The 12127-nt window shown below is 42.4% G+C and overlaps 1 protein-coding gene across 2 annotated transcripts in view; it reads right to left on the bottom strand.

Annotated features, from left to right (window-relative positions):
• Positions 1–2945: 2945 nt before the first annotated feature.
• Positions 2946–12127, bottom strand: part of LOC118381597 (solute carrier family 2, facilitated glucose transporter member 9-like) — a 25558-nt gene continuing 16376 nt past the window's right edge. For both annotated transcript variants that reach the window (XM_052503253.1, XM_052503254.1), the window contains exons 6-12: positions 10851–10983; positions 10389–10576; positions 7975–8085; positions 6858–6959; positions 6483–6543; positions 4745–4872; positions 2946–4438 (exon numbers count right to left, since the gene is read on the bottom strand). In XM_052503253.1, coding sequence (XP_052359213.1) covers positions 4187–4438; positions 4745–4872; positions 6483–6543; positions 6858–6959; positions 7975–8085; positions 10389–10576; positions 10851–10983 — 975 coding nt within the window. In that variant the 3' untranslated portion in view covers positions 2946–4186. The remainder of the gene's footprint in view (positions 4439–4744; positions 4873–6482; positions 6544–6857; positions 6960–7974; positions 8086–10388; positions 10577–10850; positions 10984–12127) is intronic.

The following is a 12127-nucleotide window of genomic DNA, read 5'->3' on the forward strand; positions in this document are numbered from 1 at the left end:
GAGTCTCAGTCGCTTGACAGCACGTCACCATTGCGGCCCCAGTCGGGGGTTCCCCGGCCCGTCTGCAGGGGCTGTGTGTGCAGATGGAAGCAGCAGCCTAGGGGTTAGAGAGACAGAGAGCAGCACCATTTCATTTCCCATCATCTGATCTACCATAACGCTCCATTGCACCAGGCTGCGTGACAATACCTCACGGTGAACTGTCACCAGACCTTTGCTTGAGAATGGTTGTGGAAAACAGGCCGGTGCGTGGCTGATTGTAACGTTTGAGGTAGTTCTCTGAAGATGTTTACCGGAGGTGAAAGTTCACCTTACCTAAAGATATGATTGAAAGGGGAAATCTGGGACTTAAACAACAATGCTTGTTGGGGGTAACAGCTAATAATTTGTGCACACAACACCTCAAATGGTTGTAGCCTACCAGACTAGAAGTGCAGTTGATGGAAGTTTAACAGATAAACCACTATTCAATATGTAGTCTAGAGCAGTGGAGTGGGCCCTGTTCAAAAGTAGTGCGCTACATAGGGAATAGGGTGGTGTTTGGGACACTGCCCTAGTCATGATGAAGGTTGTGTCTGATCTTGCCTGATTGACTACCCAAACGTAAAATAAGATGTATATTGTGACTTGTCAGGACTGACAAATATGATAACATCATGGTGCGCCATAACCAAAAACAGGAAACATGTTCAAGCATATTTATTCATATCATTTACATACATTTTGATACAAAACGACAAAGGACTTTTTTACTCAACCCTCTACAATATACAATAGATGTTCCAGCAATAGTTAAAGACACATTAAAATATTCCACATGTGAATACAATGATTCTAAACAAATCTATACAGTTACTTTGATACTCAGAGCGTATGTTCAGTGGCTTGCGATAGTATTCACCCCCTTGGCATTTTTCCTATTTTGTTACCTTACAACATGGAATTAAAATAGATTTTGTGCAGGGGAGTTGTATGATTTGATTTACACAACATGCCTACCACTTTGAAGATGCAAAATATATATTTTTGTGAAACAATAACTTGAGCGTGCATAACTATTCACCCCCCAAAACTCAATACTTTGCAGAGCCACATTTTGTTGCAATTACAGCTGCAAGTTTCTAGGGGTATGTCTCTGTAAGTTTGGCACATCTAGCCACTGGGATTTTTGCCCATTCTTCAAGGAAGAACTGCTCCAGCTCTTTCAAGTTGGATGGGTTCCGCTGGTGTACAGCAATCTTTAAGTCATACCACAGATTCTCAATTGGATTGAGGTCTGGGCTTTGACTAGGCCATTCCAAGACATGTAAATAAACCACTCAAGTTTTGTTTTAGCAGTATGCTTAGGGTCATTGTCCTGCTGGAAGTAGAACCTCCGTCCCAGTCTCAAATCTCTGGAAGACTGAAACAGGTTTCCCTCAAGAATTTCCCTGTATTTAGCACCATCTATCATTCCTTCAATTCTGACCAGTTTCCCAGTCCCTGCTGATGAAAAACATCCCCACAGCATGACGCTACCACCACCATGCTTCACTGTAGGGATGAGGTTCTCGGGGTGATGAGAGATGTTGGGCTTGCACCAGACATTGTGTTTTCCTAGACAGCCAAAAAGCACAATTTTAGTCTCATCTGACCAGAGTACATTTTTCCATATCCTTCAGGGTTATCTTTGGTCTCTTTGTTGCCTTTCTGATCAATGCTCTCTTTGCCTGGTCTGTGAGTTTTTGTGGGCGGCCCTCTTTTGGCAGGTTTGTTGTGGTGCCATATTCTTTCAATGTTTTAATAATGTATTTAATGGTGCTCTGTGGGATGTTCAAAGTTTCAGATATTTTTTTATAACCCAACCCTGATCTGTACTTCTCCACAACTTTGTCCCTGACCTGTTTGGAGAGCTCCTTGGTCTTCATGGTGCCGCTTGCTTGGTGGTGTTGCAGACTCTGGGGCCTTTCAGAACAGGTGTGTATATATACTGAGATCATGTGACAGATCATGTGACATTAGATTGCACACAGGTGAACTTTATTTAAGTAATTATGTGACTTCTGAAGTTCATTGGTTGCACCAGACCTTATTTAGGGGCTTCATAGCAAAGGGGGTGAATACATATGCACACATCACTTTTCCGTTGTTGTTTTTCGAAACAAGTCATTTTTTTTCATTTCACTTCACCAATTTTGACTATTTTGTGTATGTCAATTCCATGAAACCCAAATAAAAATCCATTTAAATTACAGGTTGTAATGCAATACAATAGGAAAAATGCCAAGGGGTTGAATACTTTCGCAAGGCACTGTATAAATATATACAGTTCCAGTCAAAAGTTTGAACACACCTATATTCCACAAATTAACTTTTAACAAGAGACACCTGTTAAATTAAATGCATTCCAGGTGACTACCTCATGAAGCTGGTTGAGAGAATGCCAAGAGTGTGCAAAGCTGTCATCAAGGCAAAGGGTGTTTCATACTTTTTTGGTTACTACATGATTCCATATGTGTTATTTCACAGTTTTGATGTCTTCACCATTATTCTAGGTACAATATAACGTACGATATACACTGAGTGTACAAAACATTAAGGACACCTGCTCTTTCCATGACATAGACTGACCTGGTGAATAGTAGTAGGTGGTAGTAGGTGCCAGGCGCACCGGTTTGAGTATCAAGAACTGCAACGCTGCTGGTTTTTTTTTAACACTCAACAGTTTCCTGCGCGTATCAACAATGGTCCACCACCCAAAAGACATCCAGACAACTTGACACAACTGTGGGAAGCATTAGATCAACATGGGCCAGCATCCATGTGGAACGCTTTCAATACCTTGTAGAGTCCATGCCCCCACAAATTGAGGCTGTTCTGATGGCAAATAGGGTGCAACTCAATGTTAGGAAGGTGTTCCTAATGTTTATCCTCCTACACACTTTCTTGTGCATATCTGTTTAACGTACGGTATAACGTACGATATATAATTTATCCTGCCTCAGAATATGGAATGACTACTACAGTTGCCACATTGACCAACTCGCTTACGCAAAAGAGAGAAGAAAAAAAAACAACCAATAACTTGAGTTTGCTTGTTTTTTTCTTCAGCTAAGGAAGGTAAACATGATCAAAGACACGGTAACACTTGGAGCACCTTCTTATGAAGCCTTATAAAGGATCATAGCACCTTATGTGCTGTGAATACATTAAGGCATTAATAACACCTGATAGTGTTTTTTAAAAAGCATACCATTCACATGATGTGGACTGACCTCATTTTCTGTCAAAAATCAGTGATCAGGAAAACGGTCAAGTTAGATACTGCATTCATATCGTGATACTGTTGCTGTGTCAATAAATAAATACATTCTCTCTGTACTGTACATTGTAGGAAAAGGTTTTCAGCGACATTGAGAAAAGAAGACTTTCAGCGTGATTCACGGAGAGAGAGGCACATATAACTGAGAGGAGAGTGAAACCTAATGGTTGTAGATGTGCTGACTTCCAAACAGCACATAGAGTCAATGTAGGTTACTGTACAACTGGTGACATTAAATGTTACATTTTGGAACGGTATGGAGATAACATTTCTGACAGAAATCTTTTCCATTTACATAGGTATGGACATAATTAAACTTAAGACACCATTGACAACATTTTAAAACACCACCACACATCTCACACACTATCCTAGAGCTCTTACATTAGGGGTTTTGGAGACTGACACAGGTGTCTGTAAACCATGAACACAGATATGACATACTGAACAATGAATTGAAACAGATTATTTTTCTCTTTGTCTGCACTAACTGGACAGGGAAAAAGCTAAGTCCACCAATTCCACCACATTGCTTTCACCTATTCTGTCCCACTGGGCAAAAACTGGTTGAATCAAAGTTGTTTCCACAAATACATTCAGTGTGATGACGTTGAATCAATGTGGGAAACAAATTGGATTTGCAAAAAGGGAATTTTGGCTTTTTAAAATGTTTATCTGACTTTTGACCTAAAGCCAGTGTCATGGTGACATTTTATGTTAATTTCACATCGACTTCACGTTAGTGGACGATTCAACCAAATGGAAATCAAAAATAGACGTTTAACTGTGTCTGTGCCCAGTGGGGTGTTTTCAGATCAGTACAGATGAAGAGACACTTTGAGACTCCTGACGTCTCTATCGCTCTCTCTCTCTCTCTCTCCTCCTCTACTTCTTCTTCTCTATCACGTCGTACTCCAGGTCGACGGCACCATAGCCGTTCGTCTTGGCCAGTTGGGGGTTGTTAGCGACGCCCAGTTCGCTGCTCTCCTCCTCCAGCATGCCGTTCCTGGCCGCGAACATCTGACTGATCTCCACAAATGTCTTGTTCTTGGTCTCGGGGACGATGAAGAAGACGTAGGCCGCCACAGCCGTGCACACGCCAAAGAACACGAGGTAGCAGTAGGCCCCTGCCGACATCTGGGGGGGGGGGTGGAGAAAGAGTTGTTTGTTGAATGAATTTAATTGATTATTAGAGGGAACAGTAACAGAATACGATGTGAATTGGATCTTCAGACGATGACACTTATTTAATAAAAACATTTGCTAATATACTACAACTATACTACTGATATACTGCTACTATACTACTGCTTTACTACTACAGATGAGTTCGAGGGAATAGGGAGCTGGATCGAGAGCTTTCGTGAAAAAGGCACGACTACAATGCCAACATGCAGCGGTGAAACGTGTGTACAGGAGTAATTATAGGCCAGTAGTTCTGACCTGTAGGAAGGGGAAGACAAAGCCGATGGTGAAGTTGGACAGCCAGTTGAGGCATCCAGCCACAGTGTAGGCAGCCGGACGATGGGACTGTTTAAACAGCTCTGCTGTCATCAGGAAGGGCACTCCAGCTAAACACAGGGACAGAGACACACAGACGGCCAACCCAACTCGGATCATTTTTTTCCCACTAACAGGTCTTTTGACCAATCAGATCAACTCTGAAAAAGATCTGATGTGAAAAGATCTGATGTGATTGGCCAAAAGAACAATTAGTGGAATGAATATCAGAATGTGGGAACTCAGCCATAGTCTACAAAAAAATATACTTTTCAAGACTGGACTACTAGTTATAGTCACGTGAAGTTGGGCAGACCAAACCGCTGATACTGATAACAGCAAGACTTTAGAGTAAGGATAGTACATTGGGGGTTGAAACCACCATTATATTCCATCAGTGTAAGACAGATGTATGATCTTAATTTGATCCGTATTGTCACAGCCAAATAATCCTGCAGAAACAGGATTTGAACATGTAGTCCATTATATTGCCTGATTGGTGGTTAGGCTATTAGCTGGCCAAAAAGGCTACATGAAAAATACAATATTGATAATATAACCATGTGTTAGTGTGGGTTTTCAGTGAACTTGCGTAAATCACCAAACTCATCTGAACATTCTCAGCAACAAAGGAGTGATCAAATGAAGGTCCTACGTCTGTATCTCAATATGTTAACTCTATAATACGTAGAATCTATAGACGGTTTCATTGCTCCATAATATCTAATTCATCATGGTTAGAAATGAGAGATATTATGAATGAGGAATAGTACATTAGTAAAAGCCTAATGATGAACGTGGCAAGTTAAAGTCCTCATTATTTGGATAATGACATGGGGAGAAGGCTTGATAATGTAGTCAATAAGTAGGGCTCTGAAATGTGTCTACATCTGCAGTACAGTGAGCTCCTTCACATTGTTTATGCAAGTTTTTGTCTCAAGGAGGCATATTCATCACACACACACACCAAAATATTCATTATGAACAATGAGCCATTGAAAACCTAATTGCGGCAAACAGAAAATCCTCATCTGAGCTTGATGTATGGATTTTGCCTGTTTGACGGATTACATTATGTAAACTGGTGTTGGTCTAATTCATCAGGCTTATAGCCACCATCAACATTCTATTAAACTGTTGCGTTCAGCCGACGAGCCCCAAACAAATGGGTGTAAGAATGGATGTTCCTGTTACCGTGGCAGTTATGATTTCCTCATTTAGTGGATTAATGAAATACAATAGAGTAGCTATTTATGTTGGCTGCCTTTCCAAGAGCACTTCTATATTCCACCACCAGAGAGCAGTGTTTCCTAGTTAGAAAATAACAGGTAGTGTCTATTGGATAAAGTGGAACGTTCAAAGTACTATATGTATCCTAGAGGTTAAGAGTACTGGGTCAGTAACTGAATTGTTGCTGGTTCGAATCCCTGAGCCAACTTGGTGAAAAATCTGTTGATGTGCCCTTGAGCAAGACACTTAACCATAGTTTCTCTGGATAACAGAATCAGCTAAATAACTGAAATGTACTTCTTCAAGTAGCATTATAGCCCCTTGTGCTAAAAGAGGAAGTACCCACTCTTCTATTGAGCCAGATATACATCCTGATTATAGAACCTTGTTTTGAAGGAGAGAAACAGAGAGAGAAAAACAAACAAGCAGACCACCAGGGTGGATGTCTTACCTGGTCCTATACAGAAGCCAGCGATGATCCCCACCACACAGGCAACACTGATGTAGTGGGACTTAATGGGCATTGAATGGAAGCATAGGACTGTCATTATCAGAGACCATACGACAGTCATCACATTACAAATAATAATAGACTGACGGGTTACTGATTATACTCATTAAAGAGACAGTCAAAGACATGGAGACAGTAACTATCAACAAAGAGAGTCTGCACGATTCAGACTAATAGTAATGAAGATTGCATTGTTCTTCTATAAACTGACCTGAAATCAGATTCTCTTTTCACAGAAAATGTAGAATTCCAGGTCTGGTGAACTGAGCCTAGACCTGTGTCTCTAAGGGAAGATTCATGGGTAGATGAATGTACCTGGAACATGAGGGAGAGCGTGATCCCTGCACAGCATATTCCCATGAAGGTGAATCCACCAATCATCAGAGGTCTTCTGCCCAGCCGTTCAATGATGAAGCACTGGAGGCGGGACAAAGGAGAACACGTTATTTCTATTGGCTGACGACTTAACATGTAAATGTGCTTCTGCATGGGAAAAATGTCAAACTGCTACCCAGAGACTGTGTTTCTTAGAATAACTCAGCACCCAGTAGTATCTCCACTGACCTATATGTCTCTTTAGAAACTGTAGCTATGGGATGCATGCATCCCAAATGACACCCTATTTCCTTTGTAGTGCACTACTTTTGACCAGGGCCCAAAGGGAGATATATAGGGAATATAGTGTGCCTAACACGGCTGATTTCCTCCTCTTCGCCTGAATGCAGCGTGGTAAGTTTCCATAGTAGATTTTAAAGAATAAACTGAAACAGTACAAAACAATAAACGAAACGTGAAAATCCGAAACAGTACCATGTGGTGAAACAAACACAGACACGGAAACAATCACCCACAAAATACCCACAGAATAGGGCTGCCTAAATATGGTTCCCAATCAGAAACAACAACAGACAGTTGCCTCTAATTGAGAACCAATCTAGGCAACCATAGACATACAATATGCCTAGAAGGGAAACAGCCCCATAAACATACAAAAAACCCTAGACAAGACAAAAACACATACATCACCCATGTCACACCCTGAACTAAGCAAAATAACAAGGAAAACAAAGAATACTAAAGGTCAGGGTGTGACAGTGCCATTTGGGACAGACACGGTCTGAACCAGAGCCGTACTGTATACATAATATACCTGTGGTTTGACTATAGCATCTCAGTGGATATATGCTTAACAGTTCCAGAGGGCCTTATAGCTAAAGTACAGGCTTGTCCAAAAGGAGTGTTGAAGTGAGTATTACCACCAGCTACCAGACAATAATAATAACACCTCAGACTAGAGTAGGCTAGCTAATGTTAGCCTGGTTAAACCAGTCTGAATGCTTCACTCACCTATGAGAGCAGCTTTCAGTCTGGTGAACCAGGCAAAGCTAGCAGCTGTTGTGCTCATACAGTAATCCAATGACAGCTTGCTTACCCCTACGCATCCAGCGATAACCTCGATGGCTCCGGTTCCAACCGTGGTGTACTGGATCTGAGGGACCGGGATACCTGCGTTCTCAAAGATGGTGTTGGTATAGAACCAGATCTGAAGAGAGAGAGAGAGAGAGTTGTAAGATCAGTAGGCGAACTGTGAGTAGTAAACATGTACATGGTTGAATACACATAATGTAGGGCTACATCTTTGTTGCATTGTTCTTTGAATACTCCGTTGTTCAGTGTTCTGGGCTGTACAGCGCTCACATCATCATCATCAACACCAACATTAGTAACTGAGGGTACATATTAAACACGACCGTCTGTTTAACCTGGCTAAACAAATATGCAACGTTCAGCTAATGGTCATTCTTAAGCTCTTATTCTTCATGGCTGATTCATCATAAATGCGGTCATGACCATCCTAAATCCCATCTGTCAAATCAGATATATTTAATCAATGCTGTGGTCCAACATGTCAACGTTGGCTTATAGTGCTCCCAGTGAAATGAATGAATGTCCTTATCTCATTCGTCATACTTCACTACAACAACACACATCCTCTAATACGGACAAGATCAGGAAAAGTGGATGACGTGCACACATACAGTAGGTTTCAGTAACCATCCATACACATACATGGATTTGTCCACCCACTCATGGAAATATTTCACATCCACACACTGGTATTTGGCCGTCCCTGTGTAGAATTCTGATTGGACTTCTAGAATTACCAAGCAGGAAAGACCTGCAAAGACCTCCTCGGAGTTCTAAAAGGTGGACATTGGGGTTCTTTGATATCAGATTAGAGCTGTTGTGCTCCGTGTCTGGAGCAGCTGCGACAGTAGAAAGCAGTATAGCGTGGCCGTGCTGTGAAATGGGGACCAGCATGAGACCATGTACACGAGTGCTTATCCACATGGTGCTGAAGGGCCAAGGGCCCATGTCACTAGGACCAGTGTGTGTGTGGGGGAATCCATTTTGACTATGAAATAAGGATGTGTATGTGTCTACGGTGTATTGTACAGTAATGAGGACCAGTGTGTGTATGTGTCTAGGGTGTATTGTACAGTAATGAGGACCAGTGTGTGTGTGTGTCTAGGGTGTATTGTACAGTAATGAGGACCAGTGTGTGTGTGTGTCTAGGGTGTATTGTACAGTAATGAGGACCAGTGTGTGTGTGTGTCTAGGGTGTATTGTACAGTAATGAGGACCAGTGTGTGTGTGTGTGTCTCGGGTGTATTGTACAGTAATGAGGACCAGTGTGTGTGTGTGTCTAGGGTGTATTGTACAGTAATGAGGACCAGTGTGTGTGTGTGTCTAGGGTGTATTGTACAGTAATGAGGACCAGTGTGTGTGTGTGTCTAGGGTGTATTGTACAGTAATGAGGACCAGTGTGTGTGTGTGTCTAGGGTGTATTGTACAGTAATGAGGACCAGTGTGTGTGTGTGTCTCGGGTGTATTGTACAGTAATTAGGACCAGTGTGTGTGTCTCGGGTGTATTGTACAGTAATGAGGACCAGTGTGTGTGTGTGTGTGTGTGTGTCTAGGGTGTATTGTACAGTAATGAGGACCAGTGTGTGTGTGTGTGTGTCTAGGGTGTATTGTACAGTAATGAGGACCAGTGTGTGTGTGTGTCTAGGGTGTATTGTACAGTAATGAGGACCAGTGTGTGTGTGTCTAGGGTGTATTGTACAGTAATGAGGACCAGTGTGTGTGTGTGTCTAGGGTGTATTGTACAGTAATGAGGACCAGTGTGTGTGTGTGTCTAGGGTGTATTGTACAGTAATGAGGACCAGTGTGTGTCTCGGGTGTATTGTACAGTAATGAGGACCAGTGTGTGTCTCGGGTGTATTGTACAGTAATGAGGACCAGTGTGTGTGTGTGTCTCGGGTGTATTGTACAGTATTGAGGACCAGTGTGTGTATGTGTCTAGGGTGTATTGTACAGTAATGAGGAACAGTGTGTGTGTGTATGTGTCTAGGGTGTATTGTACAGTAATGAGGACCAGTGTGTGTGTGTATGTGTCTAGGGTGTATTGTACAGTAATGAGGACCAGTGTGTGTGTGTGTGTGTGTCTCGGGTGTATTGTACAGTAATGAGGACCAGTGTGTGTATGTGTCTAGGGTGTATTGTACAGTAATGAGGACCAGTGTGTGTGTATCTAGGGTGTATTGTACAGTAATGAGGACCAGTGTGTGTGTGTATCTAGGGTGTATTGTACAGTAATGAGGCATGCCCCTGCTTTGTCACTCAGCACCAGTGGTTCTCAGTGAGGCTGTAATATATAGTGGTGGTGGTGATAGAGTCATATGGTGTATCCACACACACAGGGAAACACACTCTCCTGCATGTATGCATGAATGTATGGACAAACACACACAAACACACACACACACACACACACTGACCCACCGCGTCGATACCGGACAGCTGCATGCCGATATTGACCACCACTATAGTGATGACCTGCCAGCGGACGCTCCGGTCCTTCAGCAGACCGATGACCGACACGGTCTGGACCGAGGACATGGACCGCTGCTCCTCCTGCATCTCCTCGATCTCTGCCTGGATGTTCACTTTGGACCGGTACCACTTCAGAGCTGGGGAGAGAATTTCACTTTACTAGATGGGTGAGTACAGCACAGCTAGGGTTGTATACAGTATGGACAGTATTGAAATACTAGTCTTTGTTGTATTGGTCTGTGGTCACAGCTTTCCCCCAAAAAACTCAAACAGAAAATCTGCATCTCTTCATATAATACTCCTCACAATAGCAATTCAGGTCTTTTAGGTATTTTACAGTCTACTCTACATACCAAGAAAAGAAAGAAAGAACTATCAACTATATCCTCCTAATGGACGGAGCCTCCTCACCTGTGATGGTGGCGTGGACATTCCTCTTCTCTAGGAGCAGGTACCGCGGGCTCTCTGGGAACCATGGCAACAGCATCAGCTGGAACATGGTGGGGATCACCACCAGAGACAGGAAAAGGGGCCAGTGCTCTTCCTGTTGAGGGGTTAGAGGCCAAAGGATATAGGGTCAGCTAGAGGTCAATATGAGTTTCTTTAAAAAAAATGATTTAACAAAGTTTGAAGGAAGGTAGGAATTCTCTGGTATAAAAAGCAGCCAAATCGTCTGCTGAATGGAGATGATCGTAAAAGATGAGTCTACCACGTGGGTCGATACTATTGACTGATCTGATTACTGTAGAACTGGGACACACTGCAGATGTATTCAGATCACATTCCTTGATAGTTCCGCCTTGAGAGGAGGATATCATTTCTCCCAAGAAAAGTAGAATAAAATGAATGTCACATACTCTTCTCTCATTGCAGTGTACTTTTAATGTACCTCCAATGTTTAGGCTTCACCAGCACGCCACAGGGTGAGTTTATTCTATTAAACTCTGAGCGGTTGATTTGGGCCCGGCACAGGGCCCGGAAAGTTTTTTGGGGGGGATACTCCCCCCCCACATACACCCTGATGGTCAATGTAAAGCAATGAATTTCTATCTCTAGCCACATTACCTTGTATGCATCCTCCACATGCATCCTTAAACTCTCACTCATTTACAATAGAAAATAAGTTTGAAGTTTCTTCACTTGTTTGCGTCTTATCTTTGCTATGGTAATTTTAAGATGTCAGATTTGAAAATCCGTTCAGCCATTTTGGAACAGTGACTCACTACCCGCACCAGACGCAACTGGTTTCATGTGGCCATGAGACGTCATGTGTTCTCGTATCTCGGGCAACGAACTAGGAATCAGACAGGGGATATGTTTACATCAATGGATAGGTAGAGACCTCATCTTTCTCCTCACATGCATAGACATCCTGGAATAGGAAAAATGAAGGCATGGAACTTTGCACAAGCCCTACGCTTTTAAAATGGCTGTGTTCCTATGGAAATGTGTCCATGTTAAGAGTGCCACCATTACTTAAAATATATACATATTTTTTGGGAACAGTAATTGGTGACATTTTATTGCAAACCTAGACTGTAAAAGGTCTTATTCCCCATACCCCGCTCCGTGAAGAGAAAAACAACTAAATACACTGTACATTTCAACGGGTTTAGGCCTGCTGCATCTCAGGCTCTGTTTTAGTCACATTTCTTCACCTTTATCAGAATCCCACGGTTCTTACCTTT

This window comes from Oncorhynchus keta, unplaced genomic scaffold (assembly GCF_023373465.1).
Source record: "Oncorhynchus keta strain PuntledgeMale-10-30-2019 unplaced genomic scaffold, Oket_V2 Un_contig_1690_pilon_pilon, whole genome shotgun sequence".
NCBI lineage: Eukaryota > Metazoa > Chordata > Actinopteri > Salmoniformes > Salmonidae > Oncorhynchus > Oncorhynchus keta.